The sequence below is a fragment of the Schistocerca piceifrons genome, chromosome 2 (assembly GCF_021461385.2).
Source record: "Schistocerca piceifrons isolate TAMUIC-IGC-003096 chromosome 2, iqSchPice1.1, whole genome shotgun sequence".
Lineage (NCBI taxonomy): Eukaryota > Metazoa > Arthropoda > Insecta > Orthoptera > Acrididae > Schistocerca > Schistocerca piceifrons.
Genome location: NC_060139.1, coordinates 355527643 through 355554278, shown reverse-complemented (window position 1 = coordinate 355554278; position 26636 = coordinate 355527643). Strand labels below are relative to the sequence as shown.

General features: G+C 43.1%; 1 protein-coding gene across 1 annotated transcript in view; it reads left to right on the top strand.

Moving 5' to 3' along the window:
- LOC124775378 (ATP-binding cassette sub-family C member 4-like) overlaps window positions 1-26636 on the top strand; it is a 165394-nt gene that overhangs the window by 29957 nt on the left and 108801 nt on the right. Inside the window, exons 5-7 of the mRNA XM_047250213.1 lie at window positions 5415-5571; window positions 9234-9372; window positions 9454-9564. Coding sequence (XP_047106169.1) covers window positions 5415-5571; window positions 9234-9372; window positions 9454-9564 — 407 coding nt within the window. The remainder of the gene's footprint in view (window positions 1-5414; window positions 5572-9233; window positions 9373-9453; window positions 9565-26636) is intronic.

Below are 26636 nucleotides of genomic sequence, written 5' to 3'. Positions count from 1 at the left end.
TGCACAAGTCATACCAATACTTAAGAAAGGAAACAAGAGTAATCCACTGAATTACAAACCCATATCACTTAACGTCGATTTGCTGTAGAATTTTGGAACATATACTGTGTACTAACACTGTTGGTTACGTTGAAGAAATGGCTTATTGATAAACAGCCAATACGGATTCAGAAAATATCGTTTTTGTGAAACTCAACTAGCCCTTTCTTCTCGTGAATGAATGGGTGCTATCGACAAGGGATGTAAAATTGATTCCATATTTTTAGATTTCCAGAAGGCTTTTGACACCCTTCCTCACAAGCGACTTCTAATCAAATTGCATCTCATCTCTGCTACTCCATTAGTGATTTTCTGTCAGAAGGGTCGCGGTTTTAGTAAATGACGGAAAAATCAGCGAGTATAAAAGAAGTAATATCTGGCGTTCTCCAAGGAAATATTATAGGCTCTCCGCTGTTCCTAAACAACATAAACAATTTAGGAGCCAATCTGAGCAGACCTCTTTGATTGTTTGCAGATGATGCAGCCTTTTACCGTCTCATAAAATCGTAAGATCAAAACAAATAATTTAGACGAGATATGGTGGTGCGAAATATACAAGAAAAACACACAAATCTAAACGCTGTGAAATCAACTAAATATTTAGGATTACAATCACGAATAACTTAAATAGGAACGATCACATGGACAATGTTGTGGGGAAAGCAAGCCAAAGACTGCGATTTATTTTCAGAACACCTAGACAATGCAACGGGTCTACTGAAGAGACTACTTACACTAAGCATGTCCACCGTATTATGGAGAATTGCTGCGTGATGTAGGATACGCTTCAGATAGGACTGACGGATGACACTGAAAAAGTTGAAAGAAGGGCAGTTCGTGTTTTATTACGGCGAAATAGGGGAGAGAGTGTCCCGGATATGATATGCGAATTGGGGGATTTTCGTTGCGATATGATTTTCTCGTGAAATTTAAATCACAAACTTTGTCCTCAGAGTGCAGAAATGTTTTTCTTCGCACCACCTACATAGGACGGAATGATCATCACAATAAAATAAGATAAATCAGCGCTCGTACGGAGAGATTAGTGTGTTGTATTTCCCGCACGCTGTTCGAGAATGGACCGATGGAGAAATAGCTTGAAGATGGTTCGATGAGCTCTCTACCAGGCACTTAATTGTGAATCAGAGAGTAATCACGTAGATATAGCTGTAGATGTAGATGTAGTCACCTCCGTCTTGAGTACAACGCCGAGAACTTTCATACAACCATGTGAACCTGTCAGGAAAGCTCTTCTGTGGAATGTTGTTCTACTATCTTGTCGCATCGGCTTGAATGTCGATTGTATCTTCAAAGCATTGCCCCTTCATGTACGAGGGTGAGTCAAATGAAAACCTTAAATTTGTAAGAACAAATCGAAATTTCGCGCCGTTATCCTGTAAGTTGGTAAGCGTGCTACAAACAGCGTGCAGAATGGCCTGTAGGTGGCAGCATAGTGCAAAAGCACACATACCGTCGCAGTATCAGTATAAAGATGGCCGCCCCACTTGCGACTTGCACCAGGGAAGAACAGCGTTCTGTTATTCGGTTTTTGCGTAGTGAAGGTGTGAAACCTATTTAAATTCATCGACGAATGAAGGTTCAGTAAGGTCATGCAAGTTTGTCACAGCAGCAATCTATGAATGGAGTAGGAAGTTCGAAAATGGTGTGACTTCAGTGGAAGATGTTCCTCGTCCAGGTCAGGCATAACGAGTTGTGACTCCACAGAACATTGCAGCAGTTGAAGCCATAGAGAAGGAAAACCGGCGAGTGACACTGAATGATGTTGCATCATGTTTACAGATTAATCGTGGGTCACAACACCACATTGTGCATGATGTGCTCCAGTTTCACAGAGTGTCTGCAAGACGGGTGCCACGGTAGCTGACTCCTGAAATGAGAGAAGGACGTGTTGTGAAGAATTTCTTCGGCGCTTTGAACGAGAAGGTGATGGCTTCCTTGCAAGAATCGTTACTGGGAACGAAACGTGGGTTCACTTCCACCAACCGGAAACGAAGAGAGCGAGCAAGGAATGGCGCCATTCCTCATCACCAAAACCAAAGAAGTTTCGAACAGAACCATCAGCAGGGAAGGTTATGCTGACTCTCTTTTGGGACGAAAGAGGCGTCATTTTGGAGCATTACGTGCCTAGAGGGACCACTGTCACGAGTGCATCTTACAAAGATCTTCTGAAAAATCATCTGCGACCTGCAATGAAACCAAAGCGACGTGGACTGCTGTCATCAGGTGTCCTTTTGCAACACGACAATGCAAGGCCGCACACTGCCCGTACAACAGTTGCAACAATCACATACCTGTATTTTGAGTATCTTCCTCATCCACCATACTCACCAGACCTTTCAACAAGGGATTTCCTTATGTTTGGACCACTGAAAGACGCAATGGGAGGAAAGAAGTTCCGTTCTGATGAAGAGGTACGGCACACGGTGCATGAGTGGTTGCGCAGACTACCAACAGGATTTTTTTCTCAATGAATTTATGCACTTTGTAAGCGCTGGAGGACTTGAATTGAGCTTGGGGGAGATTATGTTGAAAAGTGATACAGCTTTGTACCACTTCTGCACAATAAATAACATTTAAAAAAAATATTTAAGGTTTTCATTTGACTCACTCTCGTAAATGTCTGCACTTCGTAGTTTTGAGGTAGGTTCGTCTTGATAACACCGAGTCTTGTCAGCTTCGATTATTTTTTCCAAAAAAGAAATGTGGCTTACAAAACACTCGTTCGACCTATACTTGAGTATTGCTCATCAGTGTGGGATCCGTACCAGGTCGGGTTGACGGAGGAGATAGAGAAGATCCAAAGAAGAGCGGCGCGTTTCGTCACTGGGTTATTTGGTAACCGTGATAGCGTTACGGAGATGTTTAATAAACTCAAGTGGCAGACTCTGCGAGAGAGGCGCTCTGCATCGCGGTGTAGCTTGCTCGCCAGGTTTCGAGAGGGTGCGTTTCTGGATGAGGTATCGAATATATTGCTTCCCCCTACTTATACTTCCCGAGGAGATCACGAATGTAAAATTAGAGAGATTAGAGCGCGCACGGAGGCTTTCAGACAGTCGTTCTTCCCGCGAACCATACGCGACTGGAACAGGAAAGGGAGGTAATGACAGTGGCACGTAAAGTGCCCTCCGCCACACACCGTTGGGTGGCTTGCGGAGTATCAATGTAGATGATGTAGATGTAGATGCGTTTCCATTAAGTCGTGACAGGCGTCCACGAGACGTAGTTTTTGTTCAGGAGCGAATGTGCACGGGTCGAGCTTAGCGCACACTTATTTTATCTTCAAAACATTACGGAGAATGTTTTGAACGCTTGATTTAGAGATGCTCCTCCATTGAGATTTGTGACACAACAACGTTGACGGACTACGGCCGCACCTCCACTACTACACCCTGCCTGCTGACAACTGACTGATCGAATGCACGATTGTTGTTTACATGTGTTAGTTCAAGCCGTCACCATACTTCAAAAATGTTCAAATGTGTGTGAAATCATATAGGACTTAACTGCTAAGGTAATCAGTCCCTAAGCTTACACGCTACGTAACCTAAATTATCCTAAGGACAAGCACATACACACATGCCCGAGGGAGGACTCGAACCTCCGCCGGGACCAGCCGCACAGTCCATGACTGCAGCGCCCCAGACCGCTCGGCTAATCCCACGCGGCCGTCACCGTAGTTACTGCACTGACATCTCTTATACGGAAGGAATAAAATAAGTCTCTGAACTTTTTGGTCGATTAGTGCATGTGATTTTTTTGGGCGGTTTGTGAATGACCATATCTCCCTTCCCTTTCAAGAAAACCACTGAAAGCAGTAACTGTAGACATGCTTGCAAAAGTATTGGAGAAGTTTGACTATAGTCTGCAAATTTGCCGTATTGCGACAGTGGAACACTCATTGAATATGTATGAAAAGTTAATAAGAAGTATGATCTTTAACCTAGTTGTAAAAAGTACTCCAAGGTTATATAGTATGTGCATTTATGCAAATGCTATGCTCTTGTAAAGTTGGATCGTTCTTTTGACAATATGAACTTTGTAGCCGTATGCCTAAGTTGAAATTTACCCCAGGTTTCTTCATTTATTCATGTAGAAGTTAAAGTTATGTGAAATGAGAGGAAGGTTTCTGAAACAACCTGTATCACTCAGGGCGGTAGAGTAGTTTCTTCGAAAATCACTTTTCTATAGACTGTCTGGCATCGAGCTCCATTTAGGAAACCAGAAAGCAGTCTTTGCCCGACTCGTGGTGATGTTCGTTCATAGCATGTCGTTCAGCTGCTTCTAATGCCTATTGGTGGTGCGTACCAAATATGTCAAGAGCCACTCTTGAGACATCTAGTCGCATATTAACGGGAGCGCATGCTTGGTTTCATCCACCTTTGGTGAGCACAGAGTAACCTTCGTGGACTGTATTCCGCCTGTACACCCGGGGCAAATTTCGCTCCTGGTAGTATCTAATAAGAGTACACCGAAAACGAGAGCGTTAAGAAAAATAAAAGTAAAGGCTTGTGATATTACTGATGGAAGATATGGAGCGATTGTGCAGATGCATAATAGAAAAGCTTTTGTTTATTCCAACGCGGGGATGCCTTTCTTTCGCCAAGCTCGAGTGCTGTTACTTATCTGTGAGGCTCTATGATGATGGTGCGCAGAGCTTAATGTCGTATTTCTGGTTGATAATGAAGTGAGATGAAGGGAGAGGTGCAAATAGCAGTACATTGTCAACCCCTCTCGAAACCGTGAATACATTGTCTTGCATGTTACTGCGGTCGCAGGTTCGAATCCTGCCTCGGGAATGGATGTGTGTGATGTCCAGGTTAGTTAGGTTTAAGTAGTTCTAAGTTCTAGGGGACTGATGACCACAGATGGTAAGTCCCATAGTGCTCAGAGCCATTTGAACCATCTTACATGTTACACTCGAAAATATCGTCTGTCGTTCCATAGCTGAATGGTTGCTTCCTTTACCCAGAGGCGTAAACTGCAGAAAAGTTTAATACCTTCTCAACGAGCGTACCCGAGTTAGTCAAGAAACATATTAAAGCTTTCTCCAACTATATTGTTTTATTATTAGTAAATTAAGAGAAATGCATATTATACGGATTAGTACGATTTAATTTTTCCAGTGCACCACGTGCGAATTAAAAAAAGGGTATGGGTTACTGCAATAGTACACTGAGTCCTTTCTTCCGAACATCGTACGGTAGGTGTCAAACGTAGAAAAAGACTTCAAGACGACGCAGTATTATTTGTATTAATACATAAATGACATATGGATAATATATTATAAGTAATATTCTTTTGTTTAACAATGTTAAAATGGTGCCCCGTGGGATGCTAATATGGTCTGTTCACAGCGTACATGGGTCGACTCTCGGCACGTTTCCGGAAGCGTGTCGCCGTCAGGACCGACGAGAGAATGAGGATGATGAACGAGCTGGTGCAGGGGATACAGGTGGTCAAGATGTACGCCTGGGAGAAGCCCTTCGCCAAGCTCGTCGCACTGGCCAGGAAGTGAGTGTAACTCCGTAACTAACAGAACGAAAACACCAGTTACAGTCTGAGAAATGCACATCGTCATGCTTTATAAAACCACATACAGATTTAAATAATAGATGAGACTGGTGTGTCATGCAGTTAACATTCATTTAATCCATATTTGAAAAACGGTACCTGCTTTCTTTTGAGTATCTCATAATAATCAGTACATTTTAAGTAGAACTGATCTTATGGTTTAGAACGGCTTAACGCGCCATTTAGTGTTTTAAAAACATGCCTCAATAGATATACCTTGTATGAATTTATCCCGTCAGTTCTGTATGCTGAAGAAAGCTTGTACAGGGTGTCCCAAGAGGAATGGTCAACATACAGGGATGTGACAGGAACGATGATTCAGTGCAGAATGGCTAGTAAAAACGTGCTGAAAAGAGGTATGAGAACTTGTTGATCTTGGATACTGCGAAACAAATCTCTTCTGCTTTTAGCTCTTTGCTTTCCATATTTTGAGTGATAGTAGTATGGACCAAAACAAGAGAAAATCTCCAGCAAACATGGGCTCTAGAATGCATACCTTAAGAATTATGAGGACTTGTTCATGTTTGCCGTTGTGAAACACAACTCTTCTACCGAAAAAGTTCTCAGAGCTCTTAAGGAACACATTTCTGAGGTTTCCCAGCATTCTTTGCTTCGAACTGTCGTTCCAATCACATTCTTGAATACTGGCCATTCCTCCTGGCTACTGGTATGCCGTGTATTAATAACAATTTCCTTCCTGAACTACATTCTGTCTTCACTAGTCAATTTGTTTCATTTGCGCTGCTTCAATTCACGAAACATTTCTTATCACATACTCGTATCACTCCAGATGTATCAAAATTTGTCATTTTACGCTATTAAGTAACGACTGCTGTAGAAGCAGTGGATTCTACAACATTCCATTTTATAAGCTGACGATTTTTGTACGTTTCTAGGAAGCGCACCACAATCAGTAAAAATCCTTATGGGATCACTTTGTTCTCCATCTGTCTGTCCGTCTTTTAAGAGCCACTTTTATCGGGAACGGTTAGAGGTATCAAGTTGAAACTTATGTCAAATGCTAAGGTCTAGGGTCGCCTGGTGTTGAAAAAAATTTAAGCTTCAAAGTCAGCACAGTCAAAACATGCGCCCATTTATTTCAGATATTTTGATAATCACTCAACCATACATACAGATGAAGCATCTGCACAAACAATGACGTCTGTGCGGAATGCTCAGCCGCGAGTACTACCCGCAGGTGACCACTTTCTTTTATACACTACTTCTGAATTTATTTCTAACAGTGTGGAAGATTCTTTCAAAAGTTTTATGCATTCAGGTTCTAACATCGCAGTAATTTGCCGGCCGGTGTGGCCGTGCGGTTAAAGGCGCTTCAGTCTGGAACCGCGTGACCACTACAGTCGCAGGTTCGAATCCTGCCTCGGGCATGGATGTGTGTGATGTCCTTAGGTTAGTTAGGTTTAAATAGTTCTAAGTTCTAGGGGACTGATGACCACAGATGTTAAGTCCCATAGTGCTTAGAGCCATTTTGAATCGCAGTAATTTGCATCTGGTGTAACGAAAACCAGACCCGTACGAGCATACATACAAGTGAAATAAAAAGTATGAAGCTTTAGAGTAAAACAGGCATAATCCTGTGGCTAACAGATACATAAATTCGATAATAAACACCATATTCCCCTACTACTTTTAACGACTTACTCTTCTTTGCACAGAGACTTGGAGATAAAATGGTGAGTGCTATGACTTATGAATGTTCTCTGTCTGTTTACATTCCGGCCTGAAAGTCGCAGGGTTATTGCTGTGCTAGCGTGCTGAAGTTTTCCCACTTGTTTGTTATGATTACTTGTGGTCGCAGTTGCCGGCCGGAGTGGCCGAGAGGTTCTAGGCGCTACAGTCTGGGACCGCGCGACCTCTACGGTCGCAGGTTCGAATCCTGCCTCGGGCATGGATGTGTGTGATGTCCTTAGGTTAGTTAGGTTTAAGTAGTTCTAAGTCTAGGGGACTGATGACCTAAGATGTTAAGTCCCATAGTGCTCAGAGCCATTTGAACCATTTTTTTTGTGGTCGCAGTTCCTGACTGAAACTGATGTCTGTTAGGTGCGCAGTGACTGTTAAGCCTTGTTTACACGACGACATTGGGTTGCGTCACTCGTTGCGTGGAATGAGTTGCACGCAAATAGTTTCATATTTGACTGTAGACAAGGCGAAACCAGTATATACTTTAGTTTCGTCGTTTTGTGGTTTCCTGAGTCACGTCTTAAATGAAAGTTTTGGCTGCTGCACGTCGCACGAGTTGTGATGGAGTTAAAGCTTGTTGCGTGGAATCGCTGCATAAGATAAAAATAAGAAACTTGTTTCATTCGTGACTGGATGAAGAAAAGACGTCAGCTCAGTTGCTCAGCATCCTTGCCGAAATAATTTGTAATGAAAGACCCAAGAAGTTCTTTTAATTATCTTAGAATGTCACCAGATCTGTTAATGTTTCTTCTACATAGAGTTAATTATGCGATAAGTAATAAAGATACTGTAATGCATGAAGCACTGTCGCCAGAACTGAAATTACATATCACATTGCATGCATTACAATCGGCAACACTCGACATGTTATAAGATGCGGTTTCAGTTGTGATGGCGCTTTTTCGTTAACACTGTAATAATTATTAACATTAACAGCAGGCCGCATTTAAGAAGAGAATGATCTGCAAACTATTCTCTTGAAGATGGCAATGTTTCGAAATCAAACATATGTGAATGGGGAGCACTGTTGCGACGTTTTAAACAGATTAATATTGAATAAAGAATGTAGCTTCTTGATTTGCGTAGCCTTCCCTCCTGTCAACAATATTCCTTAAAAAAAGTGTGGGCCAACTCGAACGATGGGATTTTAGTCTTGTAGACAAGAGCATTTCTACAGATAGAATTACATTTGCTTGTATTTTTCTTAATTCAGTTGTATATGTGCTCCTAATTCAATAAATTTTGCCCTGCAGCACAGATATTGTCAAACTATCTATGTTCTGATCGCACATGGCGGTCTCAGGAGCAGCAATATGTTGCTTATTTTTGTAATCAGGATCACTGAAATCCCACAAACACCTATGCAAAGCATATACATACAAAAGGTGAAAATTATTCTCCGTTCCCCACTTCATATTTCAGTTTTTCTATATTATACGAACACACATAACCTCAAAACTCATGCAACTAGTGTCGCCAAAGTTGGAACACGCCGAAACTGTTTAGTTCCACCGACGAGTTGCGCAAACTCGCGGCGCGCATGCGCAGTTGCTGGTAGCGCAATGCCTGCAACCTAATGTCGTCGTGTAAACTAGACTTTAGATGGCAACCGCGTACGAGTCCCAAGAGCGAACAGCGATTCTTCTTGGCAGCAGTAAATCTGCAACCATACAACTTCCTCCGCCCGGCTGCACTGCTTACAGAGAATTTCTCTGTCCCTAATTCTTGGGTTCCCATGTTTAGGCCCAAACGGGTTAAATTCTTAAACTGGGGTACACAAAATTCTTCAGAGCAATCAGCACATGACATTAAATTTTCCTATCACCTTTGTAACTGTTCCGTTCTTTTACATTTCGTGTTTCACTTTTAATGAAGTAGTACCATTCCGTGTGCCACACCAGATCCGAAATCCACAAGCTGCTGCACGCAGCCTACCTGCGGAGTTTCCTGCTGGCGTCTGCCGTCTTCATCGAGAGGTCTTCGCTGCTGGTCACACTCGTCGCCTACTTCCTAATGGGTCGCATCGCCGGTCCTGATCAGGTCAGTACATTTGCATTTTTTCCCATTTCTGTTCGACACCTGCATTTCACATGACTACATCCTTTGTCTGCTGTGTTGCAGATATTCTCAATGGCTCAGTACTACAACGTCCTTAACGGAGCACTGGCAATCATGTTCCCGATGGGCATAGCGGCTATACAAGAAGCTAGAATTTCAGTGCAACGCATACAAGTAAGAATAAATTCTGGCATTTGTCGTCACAAACCGAGATCATGATGTATGTGGCATATCCATTGCCATATTGGGACATATCTCATGTATTGACATAGAAGTTTTCTGAGTACGGTACGCGTCATAATGATAAAAACTGTACTGGAGAAACCAACCTTTCGGCTATGGCTGCAGTGGCTTTCTTCTGCGTCTACGATACCAGTCCAACCAGAAGGAGGCCACTGTAACTGTAGCCGAAACGTTGATTTCTCCAGTACAGTGATGGTGACGCGGTACCGTACTCAGAAAACGTTTATCTTTTGAGTCTGGCCACGGAGGCCTATACAGTTATATCTCATGTGTTATTCGTAATAGATGGGCTGATAGTGCAGGTTGTACAAGGGCTTGGTGAAGCAAACTGAGTAAATGACTGCCAGAGTTAAATGTGTGTTTATAAATTACATGAACTACTATCGAAACATCAGATTTTTTTGCCAATGGTCAGTTGGTACGTATATCGTTGTAGGTATGGTTAGAGATCGTCGTGCCCCTGCATTGCTTTTCATGATGCATTAAAAGTACTTGTACTCCTTGCGTCTTAAAGCTTTTTAGAGAAAAAGAGGCACAAGAGAAAAGCATTTTAATTACTGTGCTGTATTTTGAAGATATTTTGGTACGATACACTTGATATATATATACAGTACAATAGATGTTAATTATAAAACAGGATATGTGTGTAGGTAAAGTGAAATAAATATAACAAGCTGAAAAACAATAGGCCAATATCAAATAAAATTAAAATACCGAAATGGAAATATATTGGTGTGGTTCCAACACAGATGACAGATTATTCGTAGCCACTTCCTATAAACCCCTCACAGTCTGTGTCTACAGAATCATAACCATTTCCTTCTATGGTATTTCTTGGAGAATATCTTTCCTGAACAACACTCATAATACCATTGTACTCCTATTGTACTTTTTTCAGTGTTCCTCGTCCCCTTCTTTGACCACGTCCTCTTCTTTCTCCGTTCCCTCTTCATATGCTCATGGTAAAAGCTGTTTGGGAATCGTATATATTGTTACAGAACACATGATAAAGGCGGGGGATGTAGTTCTCCATCTCCTCAAGATCTTCCTATTTCTCAAATTTTATTTCAATCTTGTCTTGATGCAAAAGTTGCAGAAGAAATATTGATGGCGGACCTGTATTAGGCCCCCTAAACTCCGCTTCTACGGTATAAATCGAAGATCGTGGTTAAATAAATACTGGAACTGCATTATTAAAGGGTTTTCTTTGCTTATTCAGATGCACCTGGTATTCCTCCATTGTATTTTGTTTGCTTCTATTTCTTTAGAAACTTTATCCTCTGCTGTGGCATCCACGGTTTCAATCGAAGGAAAGTTTTCTGTTTTCATTTCCACTACGACGCCCTTTCTGATGACCTGCTTCACTGCTTCCACGCTGTCTTGGGAAACAAACACATATTTGAAGCGTTTATTTGCTTTTTCAGAGAGACCAAAATCTTTGTCACATTCCATATAAGTATGGCTGGGTTCAAGGACATTATGATCAGTTGTGTCAATACACTGTTTTTGTATCAAAGTGTACAAACGGTATTTCAAAATTGAAACATGCAATAAGTATTACTATTAGAGCTCTTAAAAGCGTACACCTTAGGCTGTTGCTGTACTTTTAAAAAAATACTTGCCTGAACTTTCGTTAAAGGTAGAAGATAGCTTATATTAGTGCTGTCCCACGTCAGTATTAGTCAGTTTTCCAAGTCTCTGTATTTGTTAAGATCGAAAGGAAATACTAATAGTTTTCTGTCCATTTATTCGTTAACAGTGAACTTCGTTATATGCGGGGGTCTGGGAGTATTATAGTGATGAGCGTACAAGACTGGAATACATTATACTTTCATTATTATCTTTTTTTATTCTGAAGTTATAACTAATTTGGTTTCTCCAAGCTAGGAAACATTTAAGAACTTGCCCCAGAAGCCTTCAAGGTTATTAACAATGATGCAGAAAAAAATTATTTTGGGTAATACTATAATGTCAAATGTTGAAAGTATGCGTTCAAAATATAATCCAACAAAGAACCACAGTGAGAGATACTTACAATTTCAAAACAAATTTCCAGGAACTTTTAATCCAGACATAAGAATAACCACCATTGAAATTTAAACACAAATTCTTTAATATTCCATAAATATTCAACTCACACAGTCTTTTAAATTCCCTAAAACAACTGAAGTTATCAAGGTACGAAAATTTTTAAATGATCAAATTACCACAAAGCAAAAAGGAACGCTAGAATTGACAGATTGACAGCATAGTTAGCAGGGTGCTGAAATTTGATAAATTAGCCAAGGTAAGGTTATATCGACTTCAGCTCAGGTCAAGCACCGAACAATTGTTTGGTTCAGCTCAGTCACTAAAACATATGTGAGATACACTTCAGAATCATGTAACGGGTATAAATTCTAGATAGGATGTTGGTGCTGGCTCTCAAAACGAGACAAATTTTGAAATTTCCTGAGAGATTAAAACTGTGTGCCCGACCGAGACTCGAACTCGGGACCTTTGCCTTTCGCGGGCAAGTGCTCTACCATGTGAGCTACCGAAGCACGACTCACGCCCGGTCCTCACAGCTTTACTTCTGCCAGTATCTCGTCTCCTACCTTCCAAACTAAACTTTACAGAAGCTCTCCTGCGAACCATGCAGAACTAGCACTCCTGAAAGAAAGGATATTAATCTGCCAGGAAGTTTCATATCAGCGCACAATCCGCTGCAGAGTGAAAATCTCATTCTGAAGACAAACTTTGCTCTTTAGCCCACAGAAGTAAAGAGGCAATTTAAAGTATATTTTTCTTAGCAGTTTAAATAATTGATCATTCATAATGATATGTAGATATAACTCTAAGGAATCAACACATGGGAGCTTTAAATACACTGTCCCATCACATTAATGTGACCACCTGTCGAAAGTCTGAGCAACCATCGTTTGCACCGCAGACGGCTGCGAGACGCGCACGAAGGGAGTCAGTGAGGTTCTGGAAGTTACCGCAAGGGATCTGAAGGCATGTCGAATCCAGTGCCGTGGGCAGCTGCGACAGGATTTTCGGTTGACAATCCATGGCGCGAACTGTCCGATGGTGGTGGTCCCACAGATTCACGATTGGGTTTAAATCCTGGGAGTTTGGTGGCCAGTGGGGTACAGTATCTTCATCCTGGTGCCCTTCGAACAACGCACGTACACTGTGAGCTGTGTGACACGGTGCATTGTCTGCTGGTAGACGCATCGTGGCAAGGAATAACAAACTGTACGTAAGGGTGGGCACGGTCCCGAAGGTAGGTGCATTCTTGTGGCGATCCATTTTCTACAATGAGAAGATCACTTAGGAAATGCCACACAAACATTGCCCAGGCTATAATGCTCCTCTTCCAGCTTGTACCCTTCCAACGACAGCTCTCACAATGTCTGCTTCCAGACGATCTGCCTTCGATGGAGCATAAAACGTTATTCATCTGAAAAGCTATCTGTCATCATTCAGTGGACGTCCAGTTATCGTATTAACGTGCAAATTCCTAAACAGAAGTCAGCGTGGATGCATGAACAGGGCGCCTGCTAAGGAGACCCATACGCAGTAACGTTCGCTGAACTGTTGTTGAGAAGACTCTGTTGGTAGCTTCTTGGTTTATCCGGGCAGTCAGTTATTCAACAGTTGCACGTCTATTCGCCCACATGCATCTCTGCAATTTCAACAGAGACCAGGGGTACAGACTCAGCAGGGCATGGGGGCTGGCGTTGGACCTCGAAAGAAAGCAAATACAGATGCGCGACGAGGGAGCGGCAATTTTTATCGTGGCGTCTGCCCCTGGCGTCTCCTGACCTCGCTGATGCTGCCACGGGCAATAGCTTTATTAGCTGCCCGGGTCGGCTTGCGCGTGAGTGCCACATTGGGTCTATCTTATTGGCTGCTGATGATGTCATCATGCCTATATAAGCGAGAAACCGTAGCAGTCAGTGAACTCCGGACGACGATAGCGGAAATGGTCATCGAAAGCTCGAGGATTTTATTTGAATTGACGCGGCTTGAGAACCGAGAACGTTTTATTCATGTATGCCCCTAGAACTTAGAACTACTTAAACCTAACTAACCTAAGGACATCACACACATCCATGCCCGAGGCAGGATTCGAACCTGCGACCGTAGCAGTCGCGCGGTTCCGGACTGAGCGCCTAGAACCACGAGAAGGCATCGCCGATTTGAAGTCATCTTGAAGCCACACATCTCTGCAGAAGTTGTTCTTCCCTGTCGGTGGCTCAAAGTACGCCACAACTGCCTCGGCGCCGGTTTTTGATAGCGTTTATTTTAACCAAGGCGGTACACGAACGGTTTACAAGCTTACGCGTTTCGGAAATCCTTCCAACCTTGGCCCAAAACACAATCATCGTGCCCCTTTGGGCGTCAGATAAATCAGTTTCCGGATTAAGATAACGAAAGCACATTTCTTCCGCTTCCCCCAGACACATTTTAATCTCCACACCAAGTACTGTCACCTACCATCTGTGAGTGGTTATTTCACGTTGACGTCGAACATAGTCGATGGTCACATTAATGTGACAGTAGCGTGTTCAAAAGATAGCACAAAGTTTTAACCTCTGAACATTCAAAATAGGTAAACTGCGGATTTTAAGGAAATAGTCTATGTATTTAGTCAAGTAATTGTGGAACTACAACCGGCCACATTTTGATCCCCTTTAAAAGTGTTTCAAAATAACTCGGGTATATTCCAAGCACCGTAGATGCTGATCCATTTTGAAACCTAAGCCAAATAACGGTCGCTAGCGAGAGCTACACACGCCATAGGCGTCAACGCAAGTTTCTGTTACCAGGGCTCAGCAAAGAAGAGGAGATTCCGAAGAACGCATCCAACACTAAATCACACGAAAAAGAGATGCTCATTTATTTCCATGCCGGATCCCGGAGGCATAAGGAATGCTGGCAGGACCACGTCAGTCAACCAAAGCAGCAGAAATGAGAACTGGCCGACTCAGAACACACAACCCGCATTCGCAAAGACATAGAGAAGCAATAATTCTCCAAATGATGTCGGTACACTCTCCATGTTAAACAGCGACCATACCTCCACCCTCGGCGAGTGAGCGCTCATAGTATGCGGAACAACTAGCAAGATAGTACTCAAAGGTATACAACAATACTCCTGTTACGAACCTCTAAGACTTGTAGATGGGAGTGAGTGCAGAATATTTTGAACAGTATCTCATGTTCGGAAACATACCATTTCCGTTCTACCACGTTTTCAGTTCAGATGTTTAACTCATCCACATCTGCTCGAGGAATTTAACTACGCGTGACACAATACAGATATTAGGTAACAATTCGCAAGGAAACATAACTAAACATCTATTTATCACTTAAGCACATTTGTTTGTATTAACGCTTAAAAATTAAATGTTTACGTTATTCCAAAACAAAAAATAACCCAGAATACAGTACGCTCGATGTGGCGACCACCAACGCTGCTATAGACATTGTACCTACGAAGCGTGTTATGGTAAACACTCTCCATTCCACCTGGTGTCTCTTCAATTTCTGGTGCAGTAGCCAGAACTCATGCCAGAAGATCTTCAGCTGTCTCTACAGGAGTCTCGTAAATTAAACTTAGCAAACGACCACAAAAGAAGTAGTCCATAGAAGTGCACCTCAACCTTTATACCCTGCTGCATACCAGGACAATCAACTCTAAGGCTTTTGTCTTTTTCTCAGCAGACGAGGACGCGTTACACATCGGAACTGAAACCGTCGTAGAACGGAAACGTTCCATTTCTGGACATTGGTTCCTACTCAAAATTTTGTGTACTCGCTTCTCTTTACAAGTCGTAGAAGTTTGTAAAGGGAATTTCCGAACACCCTATACATGCGACTGGCGTCTGTTTTTTCGAACATATCCAACAAAACTGACACTACGTCTATACAGGGTGTTCAAAAAATGTCGAATACTTAGAGAGATGGTATTATTCATCGAAACAAGAAAAAAAATTCCAATAACATGCGTCCGGAAATGCATACTTTCTGTGATAAACACGTGCTTACAGGAGTGTTCACCGTGGCATCCATTCACGACAGTGCACCCCTTTGCCGTCCAGCATAACGAATGACGACAATGCACCCAGCTGCCCTCCAGAGGAAGGAATGAAGCACCTTTTGAAGTATACCCTGTTGTTGTTGTACCTGCTGGCACGCATTGAAGACGGGACCGTGTAGTATCTACACATCGTTGACTGGTATGGTGTTGTCCAATACCTTCAAGAATCCGCATAACCAAAAGTCTAGGGGATTGAAGTCTGGGGAACGAGCAGGTCATGTTGTGCCCCCCCCCCCCTCCACCACCCGACCAATCCAGTGGTCCTGAAATGTCTGCGACGGATGTTCGAGCACATTGTGGCGAAAGTGCGCTGGTGCCCATCATGCATAAGCCACATTTGTATCGTTGCTGCAATGGCGTAGCCTCCAGGAAGGTAGGCAATACTTTGAGAAAGTCCAGATAGTGCCCCCCAATTAATCTTTGTGGGGACGTCAATGAGAGATGCCTTTAATAACTTCCACAATGAAACATTGTCTCAAAATATGGTAGAAAACCCAAAGAGATTCTGGTCGTATGTAAAAAAAATAGTAAATACCGTCACTGCGCGATAGAGATGGAAACGTTACCAATGATGGTGGCACTAAAGCGGAGTTACTAAATACAATTTTCCGTAATTCCTTCACGAGAGAAGACGAAGTAAATATTCCAGATTTCGAAACCAGAACAGCTGTTAGCAAGAGTGACATAAATGCAGATATCTTAGGTGTTGCGAAACAAATCATTTAAGAAAGGCAAGTCTTCCGATCCAGATGATATACCAACCAGGTTCCTTTCAGAGTATGCAGACACAATAGCGCCTTTCAAATGGTTCAAATGGCTCTGAGCACTATGGGACTCAACTGCTGAGGTCATAAGTCCCCTAGAACTTAGAACTACTTAAACCTAACTAACCTAAGGACAACACACACATCAATGCCCGAGGCAGGATTCGAACCTGCGACTGTAGCGGTCGCGCGGTTCCAGACTGTAGCGCCAGAACCGCTCGGCCATCAGCGGCCGGCAATAGCGCCTTTCTTAGCAATCATATACAACCGCTCACTTGACGAATGGTCTATTCCTAAAGACTGGAAAGTAGCACAGGTCACACCAATATTCACGAAAGGAAGTAGGAGTAACCCATTGAATTACAGACCTCAATTTGCAGTAGGATTTTGGAGCATATACTGTACTCTAACTTTATGAATCACCTTTAAGAAAATGACTTATTGATGCATAACCAACACTGATTCAGAAAATATCGTTCTTGTGCAACGCAGCTAGCTCTTTATTCCCATGAAGTAGTGAGTGTTGTCGACAATGGATCTCAGATCGATTTCATATTCCTAGATTTCCAGAAGGCTTTTGATACCGTTCCTCACAAGGGACTATTAATCAAACTGCGTGCGTATGGAGTATCGTCTCAGTTGTGTGACTGGATTCGTGATCTCCTCTCAGAGAAATCACAGTTCGTAGTGATAGACGGTAAATCATCGACTAGAACAGAAGTGATATCTGGCATTCCGAAAGGTAGTATCATAGGCCCTCTGCTGTTCCTGATTTACATAAAGGATCTAGGTGATAATCTGAGCAGCCCCTTAGATTGTTTGCAGATGACGCTGTAATTTACCGTCTAGTAAAATCATCAGACGATCAATTGCAGTTACAAAATGATCTAGAGAGAATTTCAGTATGGTGCGAAAAGTGGCAATTGGCACTAAACAAAGAAATGTGCGAGGTCATCCACATGTGTAGTAAAAGAAATCCGATAAATTTTGGGTATACGATAAATCGCACAAGTCTAAGGGCTGTCAATTCGACTGAATACCTAGAAATTACAATTACGAGCAACTTAAATTGGAAAGAACACATAGATAATATTGTGGGGAAGGCGAAACAAAGACTGAGCTTTGTTGGCAGAACACTTAGAAGATGCGACAAACCCACTAAAGAGACAGCCTACATTACACTTTTCCGTCCTCTGCTGGAATATTGCTGCGCGGTATGGGATCCTTACCAGGTAGGATTGACGGAGGACATCGAAAAAGTGCGAAAAAGGGCAGCTCGTTTCGTGTTATCCCGCAATGGGGGTGAGAGTGTCACTGATATGATACGCGAGTTGGGTTGGCAGTCACTGAAACAAAGGCGGTCTTCTTTGCTGCGAGATCTATTTACGAAATTTCGATCACCAACGTTCTCTTCCGAATGCGAAAATATTTTTTGACACCCACCCACGTAGGGAGAAACGATCATCATAATAAAATAAGAGAAATCAGAGCTCTAACGGAAAGATTTAGGTGTTCCAGTTTGCCAGGCGCCATTCGAGAGTGGAATGGTAGAGACGTAGTATGAAAATGGTTGGATGAACCCTCTGCCAGGCACTTAAATGTGAATTGCAGAGTAACCATGTAGATGCAGACGTAAATGTAGCACGTATGGTCTTATTAATCTGTCGCCAAGTACGCCTGCCCATACGCTGATTGAGAATCGATGTTGATGCACTTTTTCTTGAATTGGTTGGGGATTTACATCTATACATAACTACTGGTTACGGAAATTCACAACATCGTGATTTGTGAACCTTGCCTCATCGGTAAATAAAATCTTGGATGTGAACAGTGAATCTGCGGCAAACTTCTGCAGCAGCCGTTGACAGAACCAACGCCTGCCATGATGATCTTGTGGCCTTAGGGTCTGAACGTGTTGTAGATGAAATGGGTACAGCAACTGTTCATGAAGTGCCTCCCACATAAAAGAGTGAGACAAGTCTGCTGCTTCTAATCGCTGCCCACTGGTCCCAGAGGTCTCTTCCACCGAGCAGAGCATACGCTCCTCCACACCAGGTGTGCGGACTGTGCAGGGCTTTCCGAGGTGCAAGAATACCTGCGTCCCTCAGATGCTGCAAAAGTCTGCTGAATAGCTTATCAGAGGGTAGTCTGCACTGTGGATATTTTTCAGCGTAGAAGGCACGGGCTCACAAGCTACATTTGCTAAACCATGGAAGAACATCATATCTGCTATTTGGCCTTCCATTGCTTACAACTGGTGGAAGAGAGAAAATGTAAATGTGCTACACCATTTGTACGTAAAAACACGGCGATAACAGTAAACACAGTTTGGAAGAAGGTAAAAGACCACGATACGTACCAGGGTTAACAGTACTGAACAATAAGGGACACAAACACTACGAAAACTAACGCAGCCTACAACGCGACTCGAACTACACAACTGACTGCAGACTTACTGTGAGTAAGACATAGTATCCTGCCGACACGTTTGACACAGCGCCAATGCAACGGCTACGCTAATATCCGCAACCAGGCGTCGCACAGCCCTTCCTATAAACACGTGTTTATCTCGGAAAGTATGCGTTTCCGGATTCATGAGTACTAACACCTATCAAAGTATTAGACACGTTCTTTGAACACCCTGTATATATGCGCGTGTATCTCTTCGTGTCTGTGAGGACAACAGCTCTTAAAATTACAATTTTAATGTGGACGTACGCTACGTTCGACCTCCTGTGGGAACCAGGATGCCAGCAGGAGGAGAATTGTCAGCGACGCTACTTCCGTACGACAGGATGAAAATTTGGCTCGGATGGAAAGTGTGCCAGGAAAGCAGAGGCGGTCAAGGCGATCGCTCGCGTTCAGCAGGAACTCTCGGTTCGAGTCCCCGTCCGCCGCAAATTTTCACCTGTCGTCCTTGGATTCATTTCAAAGCCCGAATGCGGCTACGTCATTGGGTTCTCTTAATCCATAATACAAGATTCCACACAAAGCCGTACATGCCGTTAAAATCCCTTCAAGCCACAAGGCTGAAAAAAAAAAAGGTTCAAATGGCTCTGAGTACTATCGGACTTAACATCTGAGGTCATCAGTCCCCTAGAACTTAGAACTACTTAAACCTAACTAACCTAAGGACATCACACACATCCATGCCCGAGGCAGGATTCAAACCTGCGACCGTAGCGGACGCGCAGTTCCAGACTGCAGTGCCTAGAACCGCTCGACCATTGCTGCCGGCCACAAGGCTGACCCTGGTGAGATGCCTGAAAGGTCGTCGCTAGGGAACGAAACCAGAGACGTTCAACCAGCCATCAGAATCGATATGAGCCCACACATGGTCCAATCTTTCCAACCCCACTCTTGAAAAGGAGCATCTGGAGGGGGAAGAACCCACTAAATTAAGGAGTACGTTGTTCAGCATCCTCATTATCTGGGCCAACCCTAAGCTGTCTGAAATGTGCTGCAACCTCTCTCTTATATCCGAAGATGACCCACAGCGATCGAAACATCTCATCTAATTACAACTGAAGAACTGAGACAGAAGAAAAAATGAGAATTGTTCCAGATCCTCCAATTCAGATGCTTTTTTATGGTGGTTTTGTTAAATCCTCAAATGCATCCACGCAGGGATCGGTGAAATTGTTTTATTGCAGCTGGAATTAGTTCCTAAGGAAGATAAATCTTCAGTTTGCCATCATAGAGTGTACAGCAATATGAAACACCGTTGTTAAGAGAATACCCCGAAATCTGTAGGCCATCCTTAGTTCCCGTATGATGCTGCTTAACTGATCTTCAACCTGCTTTCCCTGCAAGTAACCGAAAAAGAACGGTATCTGGCGTAAGACGAATGATTCCTTCCAATGTTTGTATGCGATTTTTTTTTCAACCACCATCCGCACTGCTTGACGACCGATGTCGTCAGTACATGAGATGTGCGATCTTGGTTTAACTGTGGTTGGTCCTTCGCGTTTTCACTTCGCAATCTCATCACCAATATTGGGCTTGGACACCTTTAGAAGGGCTGAAATTTTCCTGATGGATTTGTTACTCAGATAACATCCGATGCCGTCTGGAGTGGCCGAGCGGTTCTAGGCGCTACAGTGTGGAATCCTGGGCTCAGGCATGGATGTGTGTGATGTCCTTAGGTTAGTTAGGTTTAAGCATTTCTAAGCTCTAGGGGACTGGTGACCTTAGAAGTTACGTCCCATAGTGCTCAGAGCCATTAACATCCGATGATTACTCCACGTTAGAAGTCACTGAGATCTCCTCACCCACCCATACATCTGTTACTGCTTATCTCAATACTCCCTGCCTCCTTTTATACCAACGACTCCACCTCTCGTAACATCTAGTGGTCAACTCCACATTGAATAGGGATGTCCGGATACTTTTGATCTGATAGTGTATAAATACTTACATTTGCAGCGAAGTATTATTTTATTACTTTAAAATGACTCGCGTATATATTTATATGTATCACTGTCATGTCGTTTCACTAGTCAGAGGGTCGTAAATGAAACCAGAGATTTACAAAGTACTCTTTCTACTTTTTCTGTTTCCTATAGTTCCTAAAACTTTAAAGTTCACGAGAGAGATTACTGAGGAATATTCTCTCAGCTGAACCATACAACCTTTCTGTTCCTTTGAAGGATGGGCGAGGAGATTAATAATGGTTTGCAGTCCTGTTCAAAAATGGTTCAAATGGCTCTGAGCACTATGGGACTCAACTGCTGAGGTCATTAGTCCCCTAGAACTTAGAACTAGTTAAACCTAACTAACCTAGGGACATCACAAACATCCATGCCCGAGGCAGGATTCGAACCTGCGACCGTAGCGGTCTTGCGGTTCCAGACTGCAGCGCCTTTAACCGCAGGGCCACTTCGGCCGGCTGCAGTCATGTAACACGTCGGTTATCGAAGACATCCCTACAATCGACACGGGAGCGGTACGTCGTCGGCCTTACCCTAAAGTGTAACAGTTGGTTTTCTCAGTAAAAGCAGTATCTTTCTTTCTAAGCTTCCCACCTAAATTTCAGATATTTTCCTGACGTTCATTCGTAAATCACACAACTGTATAACAGTCAGCACTGTGCTAACCTGGAAGGGAAACGATATCAAGACTTTGGGTATAAGCGTAGACATATAGACTTTTCAAGTATCGTGCGAACCAAAACACTGGAGCTCTTAGGTAGTTGTGTGACATAACTGATTCAACACGAGTATCGTTAATCCTTCAGTCAAACGTTACCAAATTTTCATCTAGAACCAGCTGTTATACTTTGTTTGAGATAAACACTGTGGTGAATCACCTCACATGTACAGCGTGAACATGAAATAATCCAATAAAATTTTAGGAGGATTCTCAGGGCCACTTTCTGAGTACCTAGGTTTCAAGGATACGGGTCTCCGGTTAAACTTAGTGCTCGGCTGTATCGTAGCAGCATCCATCCTCTGAGAGTAGATGACGAGCATTAAACTTGCAAATAGATGTTGTGCTTCTCCATAACGCTTAAGATCCCTACTAGCGAGAAAGATCTCCTCTGCATGCCAAGTGCTGCAAGAATTCATCATGTTCTTTTACCGTAACAGAGTCCTACAATGCTGTTGCTGGCCTGCATTCAGTTAGAGGTACTGGAGCTAAAAGTATCGTGCACCTCATCAAATTTCACTTCCCGTCTCCGTTGTAACGTACTGAGATGAAACATTTTGTTGGTTACCGTTATTCATTCTAGCAGTTGACTACTGCGTATTTACTATTTAATAGCTATTTGTATTTGTTGTTACACACTGAGGTGCTATATGCACACATACAGATGGCGGTAGTATTGCGTAAACAAGATGCAGAGAAGCAGCGCAGTGCCGGAGCTGTCATTTGTTAAAGGTTTCAGACGTAACTGTGGGCACACGACCAGAATTAACAGACTCTGAACGCGGAATGGTAGTTGGAGCTAGACGCATTGGACATTCCATTTCGAAAGTCGTTACGGAACTCAGTATTCTGAGATCCATAGTGTCAAGAATGTGCCGAGAATACCAAATTTCAGGCATTGCCTCTCAATATGGACAACGCAGTGACCGATGGCCTCGGTTTTTACGTGGATTGTCGGTGCTAACAGACGAGCAACACTGGCTGAAATACCAGTAGAAAACAGTGTGGGACGTACTACGAACGTATCGGTTAGGGCAGTGCGGCGAAATTTGGCGTTAATAGTCTATGACAGCGGATGACCGACGCAAGTATCTTTACTAACAACGTGACATCGCCTGCAGCGCCCCTCTTGCTCTCGTGACCATATCGGTTAGACCCTAGAGGATTGGTTCAAATGGCTCTGAGCACTATGGGACTCAACATCTTAGGTCATAAGTCCCCTATAACTTAGAACTACTTAAACCTAACTAACCTAAGGACATCACACACATCCATGCCTGAGGCAGGATTCGAACCTGCAACCGTGGCAGTCCCGCGATTCCGGACTGCAACGCCAAAATTTAAAAAAATATAACCATAAGCCTTACGTGTTAAGTATCTGAAACCGCGCTAAAAGAACCAAAACACAACGGCAATAACCTTTCAGCAAATATCCACTTGCCGGAATTCAAACTTACTTCTATGCGGCTGAAGGCCTTTGGTTCACATTAAACACAGTAAAACCAAGAAATTTTTTAAATCGCTGGCTATGATAGATTATAAACAGACAATTAAGCACCGGTGAGAAAGACAGTAAAGACAACGGCACTCAGAAACCTCCAGGGGGTCGGTCTGCCCTCGATCACTTGGGTGACACAGGTAGTGAGCCGAATCAAGGGACAGCCACGGACCGACCGACAAAAGGACTTGCTTGCCACCAATCGGTACATGAGAACTCAAACACAAAAATATTACGGACGTAATTATGCACAATCAAATATGTATATGTATTAAGCTGTCAAAACTACACACCATGTTGGACAGCGACAACAGGTGAGGAGAGGACACTGCCTGAAATACGTCAGTGGCCAGCTCAGGTAACCAGAACACTAACGGCCACAAGGCAGAAAATTCCGCTGGTGCGCTTGAATTGTAGTGAACCAATATAGTTACTTCCACCGCATGGCGGTCCCGATTTGACCACTACAACCACTCGTTGTTGCTCACAGAAAAAGCTCCCCAACGACGAACCACCGAAACGAACGACCCAAGGTGAACAGACGTGGCTTGGGTACTTAAGACACCACTCAACTTTGACTTCCTGGGTCGGTGAGCCACGAAGCTCGTAGCGATCGGACAGCTCCACACACTCTCCGACACTGCGCAGGGACCGCCAGCGGACCCATCCGACTGCACCGTGCGGAGATAGCTTCCCTGGTCCGCACGAACCGACCGACTCCTCTCAGAATGCCGATAACATCTAAAATAGTCGTAAGTGAAAATAACGCCAACTACACACACAACCTGACAAACACTTGCACAAAGAGCTGAACGATACCCAACAGTAACTAAGCACTCACGGAGACAAATCGGCATTCGATGCGCGCACACACACACACACACACACACACACACAGCCGACTCATGGACGATCGGAGAACCAATACGCGATGTCCGGTAGGACGACCGACCGACGATCCACCAAGACCGTGGCCCGGCTCAAGTGATGCGTGGCGGTAACGGTCGGGCGAGCCATGTCGATGCAGACTTCGCTGCTGCAACCCGACTGCACTAGTGCCGCATTGCAACTCATCTACTGGCAGGTCCGGGCTGCGCTCCAGACGTGTTCCAACTGACTGACAGACCCGAACTCGCCACCCGAACTCCCTTACGACAGACAACGACCGGGAAGTAATAGCAGTCGAGCAAAGATACTACTACGAGAGGGGATATATCGATACGCGCTACTAACGCCACTCATCGTCAGGCAAAGCAGCAACTCACTGACATTAGTAATTTAAATTAACATAGTGAGGTGGAAGTACGTAAAAAAAAGGGTGTAAAATACATGATGGCGGGAACACGAGCCACGCACGGCTCACGTTTACATTGGTATTTCTTTGTGAAAACATTGGTGTATTGTTTCACCACTTTTTCACATAAGCTTGTCATTGTTTTTCTACGCATAAAAATATTTTGTGCAGTAATACCACCTAGGCCAACCTACCGCACACACGGGTTAAGTTACTCCAGCTGTCGGGACAAGTTGGCCAATATGATTATATTATTTGATTCAGTTATCACATTGGTTATATACTTGCAAACAAATCGACTTTAACAATCACTTTCCTACAGCTTTATGACAGAAACTACAGTCGTAAATTGTGTTAACGTTGTTAAAATATCATTCTTACGCGGAACATCCATATTTCTTTTTAAAGTCGGTCTATGGAGGTTTATTTTTCGAACTGTAACGTATCTTCCACTGGTGTGGCAGTCAGTATTGCTGAAGTTATTTTTCGTTTGTTTGTTGTCTTTTCCCCTGAGGCGATTTTTCGAATGCCCTTTCTTCTTCAGGCGTTGGGAAGCAAGACTGATGAGTTGATATGACGTTTAACTTAAGAGGTCTTCTTAATGACAGCATACGCCTAAAATTGTGTTCTAGAGCATTTAAAGAGCCAGTTTCAGCAATTAACCCACAATCAATAGTATAGACAGAAAGTCATTATCCGTGGCAATGTTCCTGTTCATGGGGAAATTGTCTGGTACTTTGAATCCAACCCGTATAATTCTGGTCGTAATTCCGTTTGGAAGGGCAGTTTTCACAATTCCTGGGAGGTCGTATATTGTCAATGGTTATTTGTTTGCTGTCACCAGTGCATCGCAAATTGAGTTTACAAACTTCTTAAAGGTGCCCTAAATACTTCTATCCAAGGGCTGTAGTTTATTGTTACAGTGAGCAGGGAAAGATTAAAGTGTGACACCATTTTCCTTGAGAAAAGCTAGACTTCAGCGGTTGAATGGGAAGTATGATTGTCAATTAGTACCGTGCAACGATGGTCTAATCTAATCTAATGTAATCTAATCTAATCTTTGCAACACGGAACATGTTATACAAAACGGTGCATTTACTTCAAGAAGCTACGTTCTGTCATTCACCCTGAAAGGTAGAGGCACCACCTTTCATCACAACAGAAACGTGTCTGATAAAAGGGGTCTTGAACTGAACACTATGGAATATCAGAAATGGGAAGGGCGTAACTGCTTACTGCACTAACAACTAAAACCATAGTGATAAGTCATCCTTTTTCAGCAGATGTTACCCGCTCTTTGTGACGTAATCCCCTTCGAGTGACTTTTTGTTAGACCCCTGGACTGTGATGAGTCCAGTTTCATCTATATTCCAGATGTCAACAGGGCTCAGTTTCAGTCTTAGCAATACATTGTTCAGTTTGTCAAAAAACTGCTATTGAAATAGTGAAAATATTAAATAAAGCAGAACAAATCAGAGATATATGCCACCTGAAGCATTTTTGTGAAGCTATATCCATTCCATAATTTGTTGCTGTTTCAGAAGGTTCTAATTCTTCTAGTTTGTCACAGCACCTCCTTTAAAGTTTTTCTGTTACTGTTAAGCTCTTTGCTCACTTCCCCTAACCGATCATTCAAGCCGTTTTCCTTCTGTCATTTCTAATTTCGTACTTGCTTTTGGAACACATCCTCTTTCAGTTTTCATTTTATAATTTCGAACCACTCCAAAAATAAATCGGAAGAATGAAAACAAGTAAAAAACAGGACCACATTCAAAGATAAGCACTTGAAAAATTATGTCCTCAATGCTCCATAACTAATAATTTCAATTTTATATAACAATCGTTTTAGTTGAATACTTAAACGTAAGTTACGAGTTTTGGAAGGAAGGGAGAAAAAGAAACCCATTGATGTTACAGCTTTAAAATCAGCGCAGGACACAATTTGCTTACATAAAAATGACATTGGATATGATATAGTCGTCAACTATGTCTGACCTATTAATGTTAACCCTCCGATGGTACATGGGGGGGGGGGGGGGGGGGACAGAAAACATGAAGCACAGTGGGGTCTTCACGGACCTTACCCAGTCGCACTGCATAGAAGTTGCTGTGGGAGGATGGTGGCATGCTTAGGAGAAATAAACCAATCAGTAACATAAAACAGCAACATAATCGTACTCTTCAGGTTATACAAATATTATTTTAAAC